This window comes from Ranitomeya imitator, chromosome 2 (genome assembly GCF_032444005.1).
Source record: "Ranitomeya imitator isolate aRanImi1 chromosome 2, aRanImi1.pri, whole genome shotgun sequence".
In the NCBI taxonomy this organism is placed as follows: domain Eukaryota; kingdom Metazoa; phylum Chordata; class Amphibia; order Anura; family Dendrobatidae; genus Ranitomeya; species Ranitomeya imitator.
This window is the reverse complement of record NC_091283.1, coordinates 177,444,303-177,466,656: the sequence shown is the minus strand read 5'-3', so window position 1 is coordinate 177,466,656 and position 22,354 is coordinate 177,444,303. Positions and strand designations below refer to the sequence as shown.

General features: G+C 43.8%; 1 protein-coding gene across 3 annotated transcripts in view; it reads left to right on the top strand.

The window, feature by feature from the left end:
- The window catches only part of LOC138662447 (torsin-1B-like), a 28,620-nt gene extending 7,497 nt beyond the window's left edge, over positions 1-21,123 (top strand). The window contains exons 1-5 of one of the 3 annotated variants that reach the window (XM_069748104.1): positions 6,136-6,199; positions 15,755-16,020; positions 16,359-16,534; positions 18,768-18,892; positions 19,419-21,123. In XM_069748104.1, the coding sequence (XP_069604205.1) occupies positions 6,160-6,199; positions 15,755-16,020; positions 16,359-16,534; positions 18,768-18,892; positions 19,419-19,663 (852 nt within the window). In that variant the 5' untranslated portion in view covers positions 6,136-6,159 and the 3' untranslated portion in view covers positions 19,664-21,123. The other 2 variants (XM_069748103.1, XM_069748105.1) reach the window with 2 other exon arrangements.
- The last annotated feature ends 1,231 nt before the right edge of the window (positions 21,124-22,354 follow it).

Sequence of the window (22,354 nt, the reverse complement as noted above, 5' to 3'; positions counted from 1 at the left end):
GAGAGGGATCCGCCCATAGGAACAGGAAACCTACAGAATAAAAGGAGGCGGTCCCCTCTCCTCCTCAGTTTAGGTTTCCTGTTCCTACAGGGACCCGGCTTACCTACAGATGAAGAGGATCCCTGGGCCATGCACCCGCCTGCGCCGGTTTCTGTGGGAACGGCAGGGGCTGCGGTACCAGAAGCAGCGGCGGGGGAGCCCCTGCTTGCAGCCTCCCCCCTCGTCTGGCCAAACATCCACGGTCCGGGTCCGGTCACCGTAGGTCCGGCCGGCACTGTGAGGACGCGCGCGCTGCAGCGGCCGGCTTAATAGCCTCTGGCGGCCGCATGGTGAGTGAGAGCGGCGCGTCTAACCCGGAAGTCGCGGGAGCACTTCCGGGTTGGTCCGGGGAGGCAGGAGAATGGGCGGCAAGTTTAAAAATGCAGCGCTAGCGTCGGGCCGGTGTGTGTGAAATGGCTTCACCGGCCGACGAAGCGCACCTGCCCGCAGTGCAACAGCGCTCTCCCAGCAGGGAGAGAAGCACGAGGAGCAGCACAAAGAGTGGTGGCCGACCTCCAGAGAAGAGTTCTACCACCAAACGAATTCCGCCTCCAGAACCGGTACCTGTCAGCTTCACTGGGTGAGTTTTTGAAAGAGTCTCTTCCTATATGCTGATATATGTTCCTCCTGTATCCTTCCTCTAGACTAAGAAAAGGACACACAAATCTAAGCATAAAGAGTGTGCTTTATGTACGCAGCCCCTCCCGGATGATTATGCCAAAAAACTGTGTGCAGAGTGTATCATGCAAACTCTACGGCAGGAAAATATCATGACTCCCTCAGATGTCAGAGCTATTATCCGAGAAGAGATGCAGGGTTTGGCGCAGACAAGTAGCGCCAGTACCCGTCAGCCTAGCAGGTCCCGGTCTCCGGTTAGTTCGGAGTCAGAGGGTGTATGTATTTCTTCAGACGAAGAGGGATCTCAGCCGAGCTCATCCGAGACTGAAGGGGGACTTTGTCTTCCCAACAGTAATGTGGACAATTTAATAAAATCTGTCAGGAGCACGATGGGGTGCCCAGATGGGAAAGAAAAGAAATCAGCACAGGACATAATGTTTGCGGGGTTAGGACAGAAGAAACGTAGGTCCTTCCCCGTCATACAAACCATCAAAGATATTGTCAAAAAGGAGTGGGACAAGCAGAATAGAGGGTTTTTACCATCATCCTCTAAAAGGCGCTATCCCTTCAGCGATGAAGACCTAAACACCTGGTCAAAGGTGCCAAAAGTTGATGCTGCGGTAGCCTCCACAACCAAACAGTCGGTCCTACCAGTGGAGGATTCAGGGGTCCTGACAGACCCGCTGGACCGTAAAGCAGAAGCTTTACTAAAGAGGTCATGGGAAGTCAATACGGGGGCGTTCAGGCCCGCCATATCTAGTACCTGTACTGCAAGATCTCTACTAGTATGGACGGAGCAATTGGAGGAACAGATTAGAGGCAAAACTTCGAGGGAATCTATCCTGCTGAAATTGCCTCAAATTAAAGAAGCAGTAGCATTCCTAGCTGATGCCTCAGTGGACTCGCTACGTCTTGCAGCCAGGTCAGCCGGCCTAGTCAACACAGCCCGGCGTGCACTCTGGCTAAAGAATTGGAAGGGGGACGCACAAGCTAAAGCAAAACTTTGTGCGATTCCCTGTCAGGGTGAGTTCCTTTTTGGGAAGACGCTGGATGAACTCCTGAATAAAGCAGGTGAAAGGAAGAAAGGCTTCCCTAACCAGTATCTTCCATCCTACAGGAGAGCCTTCAGGAGACGCCCCTTTACTAGGAACAAGCCGCTTGAACAAAGAGAGCGATGGGAGTCGAAGGACCCAAAGCAAAAAGGTGCCTTTTTTAGCGGGTCCCATAATCCGAGACGTAAATACCGCTAACCAGGAAGTAGGCGGCAGATTAAAATTTTTTCTTCCCCAATGGGAACAGATAACATCCAGCCAGTGGATTCTGGACATTGTGCAATACGGCCTTAAATTAGAATTTGATCGAATCCCTTGGGATTCCTTCATAATAACATCTCCAAAAGGTCAGGACCAACAGAGGGCTCTAGAAATAGAGATCCTATCTCTTCTATCTAAGAAAGTCCTGATTGAAGTTCCCCAGGATCAAAAAGGGAAAGGGTTCTACTCCCCTTTATTCCTGATTAATAAACCAGATGGTTCATTTAGAACCATCATAAATCTTAAAAAATTAAATTCTTTCCTGCGTAATCATACCTTCAAAATGGAATCCATTAGTTCTACCATAAAACTCTTATTCCCTAGGTGTGTCATGGCCGGAATAGACTTAAAGGACGCCTATTACCATCTTCCCATACATGCCGAACATCAGCAGTACCTAAGGGTAGCAGTCACCCTGGAGGGAAAGGTTCGTCACTTTCAATATGTTGCAATGCCATTTGGGCTTTCTATGGCTCCCCGCGTCTTCACTAAGGTGATACTAGAAGTGATGGCTCATCTACGCCAACGAGATACCTTGATAATACCCTACCTAGATGACTTTCTAGTGGTAGGAAGCTCTGCACTTCAATGTAAAACTCGTTTATCTAATACGATCTCGTCCCTACAGGAGTTAGGTTGGATCGTCAACTTCGAAAAATCTCGGCTGAATCCAGAAACCGTTCAGACATTTCTAGGAATCCAGCTAGACTCCGTAAGTCAGAAATGCTTTCTTCCTCAGTCAAAGAGGTTGACTATACAATCAAAGGTATCAGACGCAATACGCAAACCCTACATGACACTAAGGAAGGCCATGTCCTTACTGGGGTCATTATCATCATGTATCCCTGCTGTACCTTGGGCACAATTCCATACCCGTCAATTGCAGTACGAAGTATTGTCGGCTCAGGGGAAAGACGGTTATCTAGAAAGTAAAATAACTCTTTCCAGTAATGTCTTAGAATCGCTATCCTGGTGGCTAGACATGGACCACCTATCACGAGGTGTGCCATGGATAATAGACCCGTCTAAAATAATTACCACCGACGCCAGCCCTATTGGGTGGGGAGCACATATGGAAGACAATCTGGCCCAAAATACTTGGGATCAGACAGAATTAATATGTTCCTCCAACTGGAAGGAGTTAAAAGCAATAGAATGTGCCTTATATCATTTTCTTCCGCAGATTCATGGAACAAATGTAAGAATTTACTCAGACAATTCCACCGCAGTGGCATACTTGAACCGTCAGGGTGGTACAAAGTCAGGAAGTCTGATGACCATAGCTGCAAACATCTTTCAGCTGGCAGAGGCTCATCTAACATCCTTAACAGCCCTGCACATCAAAGGTGTAGAGAACATCAGGGCAGACTACCTCAGCAGAAACGAGTTGCGTCAAGGAGAATGGACCTTAAACAAATCCATATTCAGAAGGATAACAGAAGCATGGGGGATACCACAAATCGACCTATTTGCCACAAGAGACAACCGGCAAGTACAAAGGTTCGCTTCCCTGAACACCAGGGATCACCCAGATATGTTGGACTCTCTCCACCATCCTTGGCGGTTCAGACTGGCATATGCCTTTCCTCCAATGTCTCTGATTCCTCTAGTGATCAGAAAGATCAGGAGGGAACAGGCAAGAGTAATCCTCATTGCACCATTCTGGCCGAAAAGACCATGGTTCTCTTGTCTCCAGACCATGTGCCTATGCGATCCTTGGATCCTCCCATCAGACAAGGAGCTGCTGTACCAAGGCCCCTTTTTCCACCCGCAAGTGAAAGGTCTTCACTTGACGGCGTGGAATTTGAGAGGCAACTATTAAGTTCCAGAGGGTTCTCAACAGAACTAGTAAACACCCTCTTATTGAGCAGGAAAAGATCTACCACCCTAATATATAGTAGGGTATGGAATAAATTTTTAGACTTCTACACGGTACCGTTCACTAAGCAAGTTCCACTCACACCTATCCTAGAGTTCTTGCAAAAAGGCCGAGAGTTAGGACTATCTGTAAATACCTTAAGAGTTCAGGTCTCGGCATTAGGAGCCCTATATGGATGCAATATAGCAGCTAATAGGTGGATCTCCAGATTCATAAAATCTTGTGAACGTAGTAAACCGGTCCATATTCCCCGTCTACCTCCGTGGGATTTAAATCTAGTATTAGAGGCCTTAACAAGCTCTCCATTTGAACCATTAGATTCAATACCTTTAAAAATCCTAACATATAAAGTAGCCTTACTAGTAGCCCTAACCTCAGCTAGACGGGTTAGTGACATCCAGGCCCTATCAGTAGACCCACCTTTCTTACTGATATTTCATGATCGGATAGTCCTGAAACCAGACCCCTCATACCTCCCTAAGGTAGCGTCCACCTACCACAGGTCACAAGAAATATTTCTCCCTTCCTTTTTTGATTCACCTGTAACTCCAGAACATCATAAGTTCCACACCTTAGATGTCAGAAGAGCCATCCTGACTTATATAGAAAGGTGTCAGACATGGAGGGAGAGTAGGGCTCTGTTTATCTCCTTTCAGGGCCACAAGAAAGGACATGGGGTCACGAGAGCTACCATATCTCGGTGGATCAGAGAGGCTATCTGCTTGGCCTATACGTCAAAAGGCGAGATTCCTCCAGTGGGTATAAAAGCGCACTCAACACGAGCCATGGCTTCCTCCTGGGCGGAACAAGCAGATGTACCGATCCATTTAATATGTAAGGCTGCAACTTGGTCTACACCTTCTACCTTCTACAACCATTATAGACTTGATCTGTCCACGTCTTCTGATCTGACCTTTGGTAGAGCTGTTCTTGATACAGTAATCCCACCCAAATAATGACTCTCTGAAAATCTCTCATGTGGGGTGCTGTCGTGGCGAAGGGTAAAAAGCCGGATTACGTACCGGTAATGCTCTTTTAATGAGTCCACGACAGCACCCATGTATTACCCTCCCTAAATTATGCACAGCTCTTTCCTTTAAGGTCACAAATAATGGTTGTATAGAGTTAAGAAATTTATGTGACTGAATAAGAATGAATACTAACACTTTTGCGGTTCCCCTTTTTATACTCTGTAACTAAACTGAGGAGGAGAGGGGACCGCCTCCTTTTATTCTGTAGGTTTCCTGTTCCTATGGGCGGATCCCTCTCTCTCATGTGGGGTGCTGTCGTGGACTCATTAAAAGAGCATTACCGGTACGTAATCCGGCTTATCTCGCTGAGGATCTGTTTATACCAAGGAAGGTGACGGGCACAAGGGGGCATTCTTTGCGTCTGGAGGAGAGAAGGTTTTTCCACCAACATAGAAGAGGATTCTTTACTGTTAGGGCAGTGAGAATCTGGAATTGCTTGCCTGAGGAGGTGGTGATGGCGAACTCAGTCGAGGGGTTCAAGAGAGGCCTGGATGTCTTCCTGGAGCAGAACAATATTGTATCATACAATTATTAGGTTCTGTAGAAGGACGTAGATCTGGGTATTTATTATGATGGAATATAGGCTGAACTGGATGGACAAATGTCTTTTTTCGGCCTTACTAACTATGTTAGTATGTATTGGGCCGCACGACTTCACTGAGTCTAACCTCCAGCCCCTTGCCCTCTGTATATAACCTCTGGCCCCTCATCACCCCCCAGTGTATAACCTCCGCCCCACACCATGACGTCTGCCTTTACTAACATGTGACAGAGAGCGGCCGGTGGTGCAGAGATCACTGATACCAGCGCGGTCCTGTAATAAGAGGGTAACAAGTCCGTTCATGACATTTCTTCCCTCCTAAATCTTCCCTATCACCTGTGAGTGATATTATTGAGAAGCAGAAGGAACCGCAGCAACTTAGCCAGGAAGTGGAGACCCCATAATGTTACAGAGCTGGGGGCTGAGGAGCAGAAAAGTCACCAACACTCTGCTGACTCCATAACTGCAGAGTCCAGACCTCCTCTGGTGTAATATCAGTACAAACACCTCGCCCCCCCAGGAGGAGCTTCATGGCCAAGAAGGTATTTGATTAAATCAGCAATAGATGACTCCAGATTTGAACGCAAAAAAATCAAATGAAATAGTAGATGATTTTTTTTTCTTTAATTAAAGCAGTGTAATGGTTAACTTAGTGCCATGACTCATATTATGATATATCCAAAATCAAAACTGAAACCACACCGTACAGATTTCCCTCCTTTTACGTCAGGACCATGAATGTCTGGAGGTGGAAAGTCCGGATCTATAGTGGGTGAAGGTCTGTATAAATACCGTAGTGCGAGTCCACAGAGCTCACCCGCACTGCTCCCATGGCTGCTGTCAGGAGGTCTCGGTCCGGGACGTGGCTCCTCTTCTTGCTTCTGGTATCTCCGCTCCTCCATGTCGCCGTGTCCCTGGAGCCCATCACCATAGGTCTCGCTATAGCAGCCGCCTCCGCTCTTACAGGCTACCTGTCCTCCCCAAAGTTCTACTGCGGCCGGCTGGTGGAGTGCTGCCTGGTGGACAAGCCCTTCAATAGCACAGGTTAGATGCGGTAATAAAGGGTTACAAGGGCTGCAGCTGCTGATCTGCTGGGATTTATAGTCCTCCAGCATATGGCATGTTGCACTGCAAGAGCAAGGTCTGATGTGCAACACGATGGGGTATCTCCACCCCAGGGCAACCATTGGCACCAACCTGGCACCATTGTAATCATGGAGCCTTATAGGTCAGATCTGGCCCTTTGTTAGGGAAAATGAGGGGGTGTCCTAATCTTATAAGACCCCCCCATTCAAATGAGCACATTGGGTCATTTTCTTATGGAGACACCTTCCTGTGGCTAATAGAGGGGAACCCCTGGGATTAAGGGGGTTACACTGTGACTCAGCCCTATGTGTGGTGTAAGCATAAAACATATCTACAGGGCTCTATTCACTAGTCCAAGGTTACAAGTGCTTCTTTTTTTATTGCAGTATACCTGTTATTGTGTTTTATACTATGCAATAGCAAGAGCAGTAGCAAGGGTATATAACAATAGATAACGCAGTAGCAAGGGTATATAACGATAGATAATACAGTAGCAAGGGTATATAATGATAGATAATACAGTAGCAAGGGTATATAACGATAGATAATGCAGCAGCAAGGGTATGTAACGATAGATAATACAGTAGCAAGGGTATATAACGATAGATAACGCAGCAGCAAGGGTATATAACGATAGATAACGCAGTAGCAAGGGTATGTAACAATAGATAACGCAGTAGCAAGGGTATATAACAATAGATAATGCAGTAGCAATGGTATATAACGATAGATAATGCAGCAGCAAGGGTATATAGCGATAGATAATGCAGTAGCAAGGGTAGATAACGATAGATAACGCAGTAGCAAGGGTAGATAACGATAGATAACGCAGCAGCAAGGGTAGATAACGATAGATAACGCAGCAGCAAGGGTATATAACGATAGATAACGCAGCAGCAAGGGTATATAACGATAGATAACGCAGCAGCAAGGGTATATAACGATAGATAACGCAGCAGCAAGGGTATATAACGATAGATAACTCAGCAGCAAGCGTATATAACGATAGATAACGCAGCAGCAAGGGTATGTAACGATAGATAACGCAGCAGCAAGGGTATGTAACGATAGATAACTCAGCAGCAAGGGTATGTAACGATAGATAACTCAGCAGCAAGGGTATGTAACGATAGATAACGCAGCAGCAATGGTATATAACGATAGATAACTCAGCAGCAAGGGTATGTAACGATAGATAACGCAGCAGCAATGGTATGTAACGATAGATAACGCAGTAGCAGGGGTATATATAACGATAGATAACGCAGCAGCAAGGGTATGTAACGATAGATAACGCAGTAGCTAGGGTATATAACGATAGATAACGCAGCAGCAAGGGTATATAACGATAGATAACGCAGCAGCAAGGGTATATATAACGATAGATAACGCAGCAGCAAGGGTATATAACGATGGATAACGCAGCAGCAAGGGTATATATAACGATAGATAATGCAGCAGCAAGGGTATATAACGATAGATAACGCAGCAGCAAGGGTATATATAACGATAGATAACGCAGCAGCAAGGGTATATAACGATAGATAACGCAGCAGCAAGGGTATATAACGATAGATAACGCAGCAGCAAGGGTATGTAACGATAGATAACTCAGCAGCAAGGGTATGTAACGATAGATAACGCAGCAGCAAGGGTATGTAACGATAGATAACGCAGCAGCAATGGTATGTAACGATAGATAACGCAGTAGCAGGGGTATATATAACGATAGATAACGCAGCAGCAAGGGTATGTAACGATAGATAATGCAGTAGCAATGGTATATAACGATAGATAATGCAGTAGCAATGGTATGTAACGATAGATAATGCAGTAGCAATGGTATGTAACGATAGATAATGCAGTAGCAAGGGTATATAACAATTCCACTACTTTTTGTATTAGCTACAGCTTAATTGGCAGATGCCAGTCTAGTACCAGGACAAACTATTATGGCTGTTCATACATATTTAAAAATTAACCTTTAATAAATCCATTAAAATGAGACCACAAAAAAGCACCTAACCCAAAATAGCTAAAATCATGCGAACACATGCCACCTAACTATTGTATACGGTAACTTGGATATTAATGTTGCTTTAATCTCTCTGTGCATACGAATCCTACCAGACCGATACTTATCACAAATAGGCAATTAGCTTGTCTATCACACGGATCCAACCTTCAGCAAGTCTAGCATTATTGTCTTTATGTGACTTGTCGATATCTAGGTTCAAGAGGGGAATCCTCAGACACTTTCTTACCGCAGTCAGGAATCTAATTCCACGGTTTTGGAAACAAAAATTTCCTTCCCGTACAGAATTTGTGGCAGAACTTAAAGGGAACCTGTCACCCCGTTTTTTGAGATTGAGATATAAATACTGTTAAATAGGGCCTGCGCTGTGCGTTACTATAGTGTATGTAGTGTACCCTGATTCCCCATGTATGCCGAGAAATACATTACCAAAGTCGGCGTTTTCGCCTGTCAATCAGGCTGGTCTGGTCAGGTGGGCGTGTTCACAGCGTTCTTTTCTTCCCCAGGTTTCCGTTGGTGGCGTAGTGGTGTGCGCATGTCCAAGGTCCGGATTCCCTGTGCCCACGTGAAGACACAGCGCGCGATCTGCGCTGTCATTCCTTTCATCGGTGCGGGCGGCCATCTTCCTGGGGCCGCGCGTGCGCAGATGTAGTGCTCTGCTGCACGGGGCTTCAGGAAAATGGCTGCGGGATGCCGCGCGTGCGCAGAAGAGATCGCGGCGGCCATTTTCCCAAAGCCGAGATGCAAACTCGGCTTTGGGAAAATGGCCGCCGCGATCTCTTCTGCGCACGCGCGGCATCCCGCGGCCATTTTCCTGAAGCCCCGTGCAGCAGAGCACTACATCTGCGCACGCGCGGCCCCAGGAAGATGGCCGCCCGCACCGATGAAAGGAATGACAGCGCAGATCGCGCGCTGTGTCTTCACGTGGGCACAGGGAATCCGGACCTTGGACATGCGCACACCACTACGCCACCAACGGAAACCTGGGGAAGAAAAGAACGCTGTGAACACGCCCACCTGACCAGACGAGCCTGATTGACAGGCGAAAACGCCAACTTTGGTAATGTATTTCTCGGCATACATGGGGAATCAGGGTACACTACATACACCATAGTAACGCACAGCACAGGCCCTATTTAACAGTATTTATATCTCAATCTCAAAAAACGGGGTGACAGGTTCCCTTTAATAACATTTTTAGAATGGAGCAGCTGATGAACCAGTTACCAGGTAATGTAGAAAAAAACTACAACATATGGGCCCCCTGGATCGCTTTTAGGGAAACTCCTGAACTAGATCTCTGGGTTTCCAGAACCCGCTGCATTATGTAGCTTATTTTTGTGTACTTCCGGGCCGTTTCTCGGCATGCGTTCTGTCCGCTAGGGTACGGGGGCAGCTACACTCCTTCCCTGAATTCCCCACACCCTCATCCATTCCTCTCTTCTTCTTTCTACCCCTTTTCTTTCCCCTTTCTTACTTTCTATGTTTGTCTTCCTCATATCCAGATTGATTGTATATTGTACTTTTAAATGACTACAAAGGAATTTAACAATGGTTACCAACTATCCCGGCTGTTCTTTATTGTTAACACCTCATAATCTCGGATAACCAACAGCATTATTAATCAGAAAGTTAAATTATAAGACTTAACCCCTTAAGCCCCGAGGGTGGTTTGCACGTTAATGACCGGGCCAATTTTTACAATTCTGACCACTGTCCCTTTATGAGGTTATAACTCTGGAACGCTTCAACGGATCTTGGCGATTCTGACATTGTTTTCTCGTGACATATTGTACTTCATTTTAGTGGTAACATTTATTCGATATAACTTGCGTTTATTTGTGAAAAAAACGGAAATTTGGCGAAAATTTAGAACATTTCGCAATTTTCCAACTTTAAATTTTTATGCCCTTAAATCACAGAGATATGTCACGCAAAATACTTAATAAGTAACATTTCCCACATGTCTACTTTACATCAGCACAATTTTGGAACCAAAATTTTTTTTTGTTAGGGAGTTATAAGGGTTAAAAGTTGACCAGCAATTTCTCATTTTTACAACACCATTTTTTTTAGGTACCACATCTCATTTGAAGTCATTTTGAGGGGTCTATATGATAGAAAATACCCAAGTGTGACACCATTCTAAAAACTGCACCCCTCAAGGTGCTCAAAACCACATTCAAGAAGTTTATTAACCCTTCAGGGGTTTCACAGGAATTTTTGGAATGTTTAAATAAAAATGAATATTTAACTTTTTTTCACACAAAATTTATTTCCGCTCCAATTTGTTTTATTTTACCAAGGGTAACAGGATAAAATGGATGCTAAACGTTGTTGTACAATCTGTACTGAGTACGCTGATACCCCATATGTGGGGGTAAACCACTGTTTGGGCGCATGGCAGAGCTCGGAAGGAAAGGAGCGCCATTAGACTTTTCAATGCAAAATTGACAGGAATTGAGATGGGACGCCATGTTGCGTTTGGAGAGCCCCTCATGTGCCTAAACATTGAAACCCCCCACAAGTGACACCATTTTGGAAAGTAGACCCCCTAAGGAACTTATCTAGATCTGTGGTGACCACTTTGACCGACCAATTGCTTCACAGAAGTTTATAATGCAGAGCCGTAAAAATAAAAAATCATATTTTTTCACAAAAATGATCTTTTCGCCACCAATTTTTTATTTTCCCAAGGGTAAGAGAAGAAATTAGACCACAAAAGTTGTTGTGCAATTTGTCCTGAGTGCGACGATACCCCATATGTGGGGGTAAATCACTTTTTGGGCGCATAGCAGAGCTCGGAAGGGAAGGAGCGCCATTTGACTTTTCAATGCAAAATTGACTGGAATTAAGATGGGACGCCATGTTGGTTTGGAGAGCCCCTGATGTGCCTAAACATTAAAACCCCCCACAAGTGACACCATTTTGGAAACTAGACCCCCCTAAGGAACTTATCTAGATGTGTTTTGAGAGCTTTGAACCCCCAAGTGTTTCACTACAGTTTATAACGCAGAGCCATTAAAATATATATTTTTTTTTTTCGCAAAAATTATTTTTTAGCCCCCAGTTTTGTATTTTCACAAGGGTAACAGAATAAATTGGACCCCAAAAGTTGTTGTCCAATTTGTCCTGAGTACGCTGATACCCAATATGTGGGGGGGAACCACTGTTTGGGCGCATGGCAGAGCTCGGAAGGGAAGGAGCGCCATTTGGAATGCAGACTTAGATGGATTGGTCTGCAGGAGTCACGTTGCACTTGCAGAGACACTGATGTACCCAAACAGTACAAACCCCTCACAAGTGACCCCATATTAGAAACTAGACCTCCCAAGAAACTTATCTAGATGTGTTGTGAGAACTTTGAACCCCTAAGTGTTTCACTACAGTTTATAACGCAGAGCCGTGAAAATAAAAATTCTTTTTTTTTTTCACAAAAATGATTTTTTAGCCCCCAGCATTGTATTTTTACAATAGTAACAGAATAAATTGGACCCCAAAAGTTGTTGTCCAATTTGTTCTGAGTACGCTGATACCCCATATGTGGGGGGCAACCACTGTTTGGGCGCATAGCAGAGCTCGGAAGGGAAGGAGCGCCATTTGGAATGCAGACTTAGATGGATTGGTCTGCAGGCGTCACGTTGCATTTGCAGAGCCCCTGATGTACCCAAACAGTACAAACCCCCCACAAGTGACCCCATATTAGAAACTAGACTTCCCAAGGAACTTATCTAGATGTGTTGTGAGAACTTTGAACCCCTAAGTGTTTCACTACAGTTTACAACGCAGAGCCGTGAAAATAAAAAATCCTTTTTTTTCCCCACAAAAATGATTTTTAGCCCCCCAAATTTTTATTTTCCCAAGGATAACAAGAGAACTTGGACCCAAAAAGTTGTTGTCCAATTTGTCTCGAGTACGATGATACCCCATATGTTGGGGTAAACCCCTGTTTGGGCGCACGGGAGAGCTCGGAAGTGAAGGAGCACTGTTTTACTTATTCAATGCAGAATTGGCTGGAATTGAGATCGGACGCCATGTCACGTTTGGAGAGCCCCTGATGTGCCTGAACAGTGGAAACTCCCCAATTATAACTGAAACCCTAATCCAAACGCACCCCTAACCCTAATCCCAACTGTAACCCTAACCACACACGCACCCCTAACCCTAATCCCAACTGTAACCCTAACCACACACCTAACCCCGACACACCCCTAATTCTAATCCCAACCCTAATCCCAACCGTAAATGTAATCCTAACCCTAGCCCTAACCCTAGCCCTAACCCTAGCCCTAACACTAATGGGAAAATGGAAATAAATACATTTTTTTAAATTTTATTATTTTTCCCTAAGGCTAGGTTCACATTGCGTTAGGGAAATCTGTTTAGCGCTAGCGGATTGCGCTAATGCAATATCTTTTTAGGTGTCGTGTTTAGTGGTCGCGTTAACGTCCCAGCTCTGGAAGATCGGGGATCGGACCTCGGACCCGAAAATCACATTGCTGTCAATGGGTGTGCTAACGGACCCGTTGCACGGCGTTAATTGTAAACCCATTAACGCAATGTAAACCTAGCCTAACTAAGGGGGTGATGAAGGGGGGTTTGATTTACTTTTATAGCGTTTTTTTATATCGGATTTTTATGATTGGCAGCCGTCACACACTAAAAGACGCTTTTTATAGCAAAAAAGTTTTTGCGTCTCCACATTTTGAGATCTATAATTTTTCCATATTTTGGTCCACAGAGTCATGTGAGGTCTTGTTTTTTGCGGGACGAGTTGAAGTTTTTATCGGTTACATTTTCGGACACGTGACAGTTTTTGATCGCTTTTTATTCCGATTTTTTGTGAGGCAGAATGACCAAAAACTAGCTATTCATGAATTTCTTTTGGGGGAGGCGTTTATACCGTTCCGCGTTTGGTAAAATTGATAAAGCAGTTTTATTCTTCGGGTCAGTACGATTACAGCGATATCTCATTTATATAATTTTTTTTAATGTTTTGGCGCTTTTATACGATAAAAGCTATTTTATAGAAAAAATAATTATTTTGGCATCGCTTTATTTTGAGGACTATAACTTTTTTATTTTTTTGGTTATGATGCTATATGGCGGCTCTTTTTTTGCGGGACAAGATGACGTTTTCAGCGGTACCATGGTTATTTATATCCGTCTTTTTGATCGCGTGTTATTCCACTTTTTGTTTAGCGTTATGATAATAAAGCGTTGTTTTTTGGCTCGTTTTTTTTCTTTTTTTCTTACGGTGTTCACTGAAGGGGTTAACTAGTGGGCCAGTTTTATAGGTCGGGTCGTTACGGACGCGGCAATACTAAATATGTGTACTTTTATTGTTTTTTTGGTTTTTTTTTAGATAAAGAAATGTATTTATGGGAATAATATTTTTTTTTTTTTCTTCTTTATTTAGGAATTTTTTTTTTTTTACACGTGTGGAAATTTTTTTTTTTACTTTTTCACTTTGTCCCGGGGGGGACATCACAGATCACCGATCTGACAGTGTGCACAGCACTCTGTCAGATCGGTGATCTTACATACAGCCGGGCAGGATTAGAGCTGCAGCTGCAGCCTGATCCTGACCCGGAAGTGCCCCCTGCAGGACCCGGATGCAGCCCCGCGGCCATTTTGGATCCGGGGACTGCAGGGAGAAGACGCTCGGTACACGGTGAGTACGTCACCGTGTACCGATCGTCTCAGGGAAGCACGCAGGGAGCCCCCTCCCTGCGCGATGCTTCCCTGCACCGCCGACACACCGCGATCATCTTTGATCGCAGTGTGCCGGGGGTTAATGTGCTGGGAGCGGTCCGTGACCGCTCCTGGCACATAGTGCCGGATGTCAGCTGCGATTCTGGAGGAGAGAAGGTTTTTCCACCAACATAGAAGAGGATTCTTTACTGTTAGGGCAGTGAGAATCTGGAATTGCTTGCCTGAGGAGGTGGTGATGGCAAACTCAGTCGAGGGGTTCAAGAGAGGCCTGGATGTCTTCCTGGAGCAGAACAATATTGTATCATACAATTATTAGGTTCTATAGAAGGACGTAGATCTGGGAATTTATTATGATGGAATATAGGCTGAACTGGATGGACAAATGTCTTTTTTCGGCCTTACTAACTATGTTACTATGTTACTATGCCTATCATTGCACAGATTTACCAGTTTGTATTATTTACCTTGATTCTTTATTGCTGTGACCAATAAAAATGATTTATACAAATAGGCAATTAGCTGACAGGTCTCCTTTCTAAAGCCTTGGCAGGCAGTATATATTATTCCTATTAACGATAATTGGAACACTCTCACCTTATTACTGGGTGCACCCCCTCCGACGGATCCATTCATGTGGGTAAATACTCACATTTTTGGTTTGAGGTTCCAACACAACGGGTGCCCTCAATTCCTCTCAACGCGTTTCATCGTGATCGGAATCATCCGGCACAGTCATACAGGCGAAACGTAGCAGAGGTTCGGGAAGGAGATAAGGAACTCATTCCCGTGACTAAATTCTCCTGATGATTCCGGGTGCACCCAGTAATGTGGTGAGAGTATTCCAATTGTCGTTAATAGGAATAATATATACTGTCTGCTAAGGTTTTAGAAAGGAGACCTGTCAGCCATTTGCCTATTCGTGTTACTGTAAGTATTGGTCTGGTAGGATTCATATGCACAGAGAGATTTAAGCATCATTAATATCCAAGTTACCGTATACAATAGTTTGGTGGTTTGTGTTCGCATGATTTTAGCTATTTTGGGTTATAAATTTAGTCTTTTGTGGTCTCATTTTAATGGATTTATTAAAGGTTAATTTTTAAATATGTATGAACAGCCATAATAGTTGGTCTGGGTACTAGATTGGCATCTACCAGTTTAACTGTAGCTAACACAAAAAGTAGTGGAATTGTTACATACCCTTGATATGTCATTGTGCTTTATACTGTACAAAAGTGCATTGGACCCTCTGAGTGCTGCATGCCCCTTGCCCTGAATGCTTATATGGTGCAATACATTGGGAAATCTTCCCCAAATATACTGCAGAGTCTCTGCTACAGACTACATTTCCCAGAATACAATTTATCTGCAAAATAGCAAGCTGCACTGAGAGATTTCAGCTCTGAAGCCTCAAATATGGTGAATGCTGTTCTATTATATGGTACAGGCTGCAGGCTGCAAGACGGGATAAATTTTGGATTTTTCTTCCCCTTTCAGCCTTCGAAGATGACTTGACAGAGAAACTTTTCGGACAGCATCTGGCACATGAGATCATCTACAAGTCAGTGACCAGATATATGAGCAATGAGAACCCCAGGAAGCCCCTGGCATTACTCCTGTATGGCTCCACTGGAACCGGCAAGAACCTTGTAACCAAAATTATCACCGAGAATGTTTATGATTTAGGAGAGGAAAGTAAATTCGTCCATCTCTTTGTTTCCACCCTGCACTTTCCCCACGACAGCCTGATCGCCCTGTATAAGGTATGCACACCGATCCTCCAGTCACAAAGGGGCATTTGTGGGCACTCGTTTTACTGCCTAGAAAGTCGTTTTTAATTAAAAGTTGTTGTTTTTTTAAATTAATAGACAAGTCTGAGATGCTAATACCCCTCTACCACTCCATTAATTTCTTATTGGGCTGCTGTGCCCCGCTTTTTCTTGGCAGCCCTATAAATAATAAATGTATTAGTGTTTGTGCATCTGAATTGTTGGTCCACTTTAGAATTGGGAAATAATTACCCCTTTCAACTGATCGGTCCTGTGTAGAGGTGATGACTTGTTTTAACTGGACAGCCCGCTTAATTGACATTCTCCCTCAGGACCAGCTGCAGTCATGGATTCGAGGAAACACCAGTAAATGTGCTCGCTCCATATTTATATTTGATGAAATGGAAAAACTCCACCCTGGTCTTATCGACGCCATCAAGCCTTTCCTGGACTACTATCGGCATATAGACGGCGTCTCTTATCGCAAAGCCATCTTTATATTTATCAGGTACCCACCTCCACATGTCACAAGTGCCATAGAAATGGCTGCATTTTCACACACAAATTTATATATACCGTATATGTGTGTGTGTGTGTGTGTATATATATATATATACACTAGATGGTGGCCCGATTCTACCGCATCGGGTATTCTAGAATATGTATGCATATTTTAAAGCACAGCCCACGTAGTATATTGCCCAGCCCACGCAGTATATTGCCCAGCCCACGCAGTACATTGCGCAGCCCACGCAGTACATTGCGCAGCCCACGCAGTACATTGCACAGCCCACGCAGTACATTGTGCAGCCCACGCAGTACATTGCGCAGCCCACGTAGTATATTGCCCAGCCCACGTAGTATATTGCACAGCCCACGTAGTATATTGCACAGCCCACGCAGTCTATAGCAATGTGGGAATTATATCCCTGTAAAAAAAAAAAAAAAAAAGAATTAAAGTAAAAAATAGTGATATATTCACCCTCCGTTGGCCCCTGGATCGAAGCAGTTACCGATGCTCCTCGCGCGCTCCGGTCTGAAGAGTGCATTGCGGTCTCGCAAGACTGCACGTCATCATCTCGTGAGACCGCAATGCATGGAGCGGTCACCGGGGCGTCACGAGGAGCGTCGGTAACCGCTTCGATCCGGGGGCCAACGGACGGTGAGTATATAACTATTTTTTATTTTTTTTAATATTTTTAACATTAGATCTTTTTACTATTCATTCTGCATAGGTCTTTTTCATTGACGGTTTTGCCCAGAGTTTTAGAATTAAGCACCTAGTTATACATCTTATTACTTCTACCCAAGTGCATGACCTTACATTTATCCCCATTAAAGCTCATTTGCCATTTATCAGCCCAAGCTTCTAGTTTACATAAATCATCCTGTGATATAAAATTGTCCTCCCCTGTATTGATTATCCTGCAGAGTTTAGTGTCATCTGCAAATATTGAAATTCTACTCTGAATGCCCCCTACAAGGTCATTAATAAATACCGTATGTTAAAAAGAAGAGGGCCCAATACAGACCCCTGTGGTACCCCACTGCTAACCGCTACCCAGTCCGAGTGTGCTCCATTAATAACCACCCTTTGTTTCCTATCCCTGAGCCAGCTCTCAACCCACTTACACATATTTTCCCCTATCCCCATTATTCTCATTTTATGTATCAACCTTTTGTGTGGCACCGTATCAAAAGCTTTTGAAAAGTCCTTATACACTACATCTACTGGGTTCCCTTTGTCCAGTCCGGAACTTACCTCTTCATAGAAACTGATCAAATTAGTCTGACATGAACGGTCCCTAGTAAACCCGTGCTGATACTGGGTCATGAGGTTATTCCTCTTCAGATACTCCAGTATAGCATCCCTTAGAATGCCCTCCAGGATTTTACCCACAGTAGAGGTTAAGCTTACTGGCCTATAATTTCCGAGTTCAGTTTTTGTCCCCTTTTTGAATATTGGCACCACATTTGCTATACGCCAATCCTGTGGTACAGACCCTGTAAAGTAGACGTGGGAAATGTTATTTATTAAGTATTTTGTGTCACATAACTCTGGTTTAACAGAATAAAAATTCAAAATAAATAATGATAATATAATAAATCAAAATAAATGTTAATATTTTCTATCCATCTACTTTGGACCACCCGGTATGTATATCCCCTATTCCTCAAAGCAACCAATCAGATTGCAGCTTTGATGTGCTAAACTGCTCTGAAAAAATGAAAGCTGTGCTGTGATTGGTTGCTATGGGCAACAAGGCCTATTCCAAATTTGTAGTAAATAAAGCCCTTGCACGGAGTCGCTATTGTAATGTGGGCACGTCATCGGCCGCTGTCTAGGCGCTCCTCCACTTTATTTAAAACAAGGCTTAATGGTTAAGGGGTCATTTGTAATTTTGGTAAAACCAATAAAAGTATTTTTTTTTCTTCACCCTATTGATTTTGGTGTGTATTCTGCACCAAATTCTGTGTGGAAAGAGCCTCCTATTGTTTGCAATGGCAAATCCACTTTTCTATTTTACTGGAAATGGTATCACATGCGGACTGAGGTGTCTCCTGTTCTGTAATAAGCCCCCACAGCCACTTCTTGTTTTGTATTATTGCGTCCCTGATGATTGGTATTATTCTAGAACAGAGTGCCTCTATAACAGGGGGATTTAATGTATATTTAAGCTTGGAATATAACCCCTATTGGACAATTTGTCAGTGTATGATCTATGTTGTTTTTCCATCAGCAATGCCGGTGCTCACCTGATTGAGAGACTCGTGCCGCTAATTATGCATAAGGGAAAAAGGAGAGAAGAACTGGAGCTGCAGGATGTGGAGGACGTGCTGTCTGGCGACCTGTATAACAGAAACGGTAAGAAACATTACCCCTTAGACCCACCTGTGAGACGCCTCTCACCCAGCCAAATCTGATCTCCTGTTTTGCACTGAGGAGAGGCAAACACCACGAAACATGTCTGAAAATTAATATTTGGTTTGGCTTCATATGCAAAGTCATGTGCCAAGGCTTGTGAAAGGGGTTGATATTAACTCTTAGGTGGCATTAACACGCATTAGGTGGCTCTGGAGTTCCAGTTCTTTATCGGTTTAAAAAGACTAATTGCACATTTAAATTCCCAGAGGCATTGCCTATTAGTCTCCTTACACGAACTTGGTGCTCTCCACAAGGAGAAACCGAACCTCTTCCTATATGCTATGTAGAAACTCTGTTTATGAAACTTGACCAACCACCTACATGTTACACTGTACAAGAGATCAGACATAATGGGGTGCCCCTGTTATTGAATCACAGTGATGCCCATATCCTGAATGGGCACATATTGTCACTGCACCGGGGTATCAGCGGGACTAATTATGTGTTTTCCTTCTTCCTTGCCCAGGTGGCTTCTGGCATAGTGGCCTCATTGAGAAGAACCTGATAGATTACTTTGTCCCGTTTCTGCCACTGGAGTTCCGACATGTGAAGAAGTGTGTCTTGGCGGAGCTCAGACTTAGGGGCTTTGACGAGGATGAAACGTTGGCATTACAGGTCGCTAATGAAATGACGTATGTGCCAAAAGACACAGAGCTCTTTTCAGACAAAGGCTGTAAAACTGTGGCTGCCAAGCTGGATCTTTTTCTGTAGCTGCACTGACATGATGTGGTACCACAAACTGTATGGACATTGACTGCGCCCCAGGACTTCTTCTCCTTTCTTTCCATTTATGGCAGCAATAGGAGGTTTCTTTTCACACCCACCAAATGACATTTATGAATTATTGCATGACTTTAGGTGTCACTCCAATGGGATCATGTTATACTAAAATTCTGATCGTTATTAGTGTTGATCAAATAGCTTTGGATAAGCAGTTATTTGAATAGCAGCCTCGGATACCTGGAGCGCTCCCTATAATCGGCTGTTCTGCGCCGAAGCTGCATGTGTTGCGGCTGTGTGACAACACATCACCTGTTTGTTGGGCTCTCCATGCATGTGTTGTGACAGTGATACCACCGTGACACATACAGCTGTGGTGCCAAACAACTGATTATCCGGAGCGCTCCTGGTGTCCGGGTTCCCAAGGCGGCTATTCGGATAAGCACTTATCCAAAGCTATTCAATCAATGCAAATCGTTATAGCTGTATCTGATTTTATGCTGTTTTTTTTAGTAATATGAAAATTTACATAACATTCTGATAATCCAGAAGACAAAATGATGTGGCATAGTAAATTGTTGTATTGAAAATTAGAAGAATCCTTGTATATGTGTCCCGACCTGCTCGAATGTCCCAGAAATAATGGGACATATGGTATAATCCTTACATTAAAACATGTAACTTTGCATAACATACTTTAATCTAGAAGGCAAAGACGGCAATGAACCATCTCTATCTTCTCTACGCGGAGTCTGGCTGTGTCTGACAGCTGGTCCCCCGAGCAGATGCCCCATCACATTCAGTTACTCTACTATGCATTGATATTTTAGAACATCACTGCAGATTAGAACGCAGACAGCCCGGACTTTTATTGTGTTGCGGTCTTGCAAGTAGTCAATGGCTTTGGTAACTCCAATATTTCGGCCTAGATTTTTAGAGAAATATAGGTATGTTTGATAGTGGGGCCTGTCTTACCTTCCAGGTTTCCTGGTCTTTAGTCAGTCCAGGTGTTGGGCTGATTCATTACTGGCTTTAGAAAGTTGGGCACTGTGTGAATGTGGAGGAAAACTAACTGAATACAAATGTTTGTTTAAGAGCCTGTGACTGAGGGCTGCTAGTCTTCAGCTGGAGCTTTTGGTGAGCGGTAACACACGTTTTGTTTCTTTTACAGGTGATTGGTATTAGGCTACCTCTATATTCAGGGTAGCATATGTCTACAGGGGTTTAACTATAGTGGGTGCTTGGATTGCAGTCATACCCATGCCCTGGATCCTAGGGGTGCAAGAGGTCTTCATGGTCTATGATAGTTGAAGTCCTGTTTGAGATATTGTATTGGGGCCCACAAGTTACACAACTGGATTTCTATTTCTTTATGTTCAGCTAGTAACTGCTTTACATTTATTTTGTACCCCGGCAATAAAGAACAGGGGAAGCCCTCTCTGAACCGAAATTTTGTTCTGCCGACTCTGATTGCATTGGTCGCATATTGCTAATATTATTATTATTCCACATAGTGGAATAGGATCTTTGAGATGGAAATAGCCCTTTAACGGTTAATTATGGTTTGACTCAGAGGGTCCTCTGCAGCTTTAGTAAAGTTTCAATGAGTAATTACTAGTGATGAGCGAGTATGCTCGTTACTCGGGTTTTCCGAGCATGCTCGGGTGGTCTCCGAGTATCTTGGTGCATGCTCGTAGATTGTTTGTGTCGCCGCAGCTGCATGATTTGCGGCTGCTATACAGCCTGAACACATGCAGGGATTGCCTGTTGGTTAGGGAATCCCCACATCTATTCAGGCTGTTTAGCAGCCGCAAATCATACAGCTGCGGGGACAAAAACATAATCTACGCCCAAGATACTCAGAAAACACCCGAGCATGCTCGGAAAACTCGAGTAACGAGCAAACTCGCTCATCACTAGTAATTACCTGAATGTCGGACATATTGGTATAGAAATAAAGGAAACAAATTGTTAAATTACTGTGACAATATCGCCAGATGTTACATGTGTAAACTACTAGAGCCTGACTATGGTAATCTTTATTCACCACAATTGGGGAGGGTACTGAGTTGTGTAAAAATGTTGAAGAACACTGGGGCCAGGACAGAGCCTTGTGGTACCCCACTTGAAAACACTTTTCCAATTGGATGTGCAACCATTTATTACCACTCTTTGAGTACGATCACCGAGCCAGTTATCAATCCATCTATCCGTAGCCTTGTCCCACACTTGTTCATATTTTCAATAAGGATAGTATGAGATACTTTATTAAATGCTTGGCTGAAGTTGAGAGCTGATCCTATAGCACATTGCTTGATGTAAAGACTACAGTTCCCAAATGAAAATCACCAGAATAAGCTCTGCAAAAATAGCAAGCAGTGCAGAATTGTGTATGCCGTCCCAGGCTGTAACACATGATCAGTTCAGTATAATATAAAGTGGGTACGGAAAGTATTCAAACCCCATTACATTTTTCACGGTTTCTTTCATTGCAGCCATTTGGTAAATTCAAAAATGTTCATTTTTTTTTTCTCAGTAATGTACACTCTGCACCTCATCTTGACTGAAAAAAACCCACAGAAATGTAGAAATTTTTCCAAATTTATTAAAAAAGAAAAACTGAAATATAACATGGTCATAAGTATTCAGACCCTTTGCCCAGACACTCATATTTATGTCACA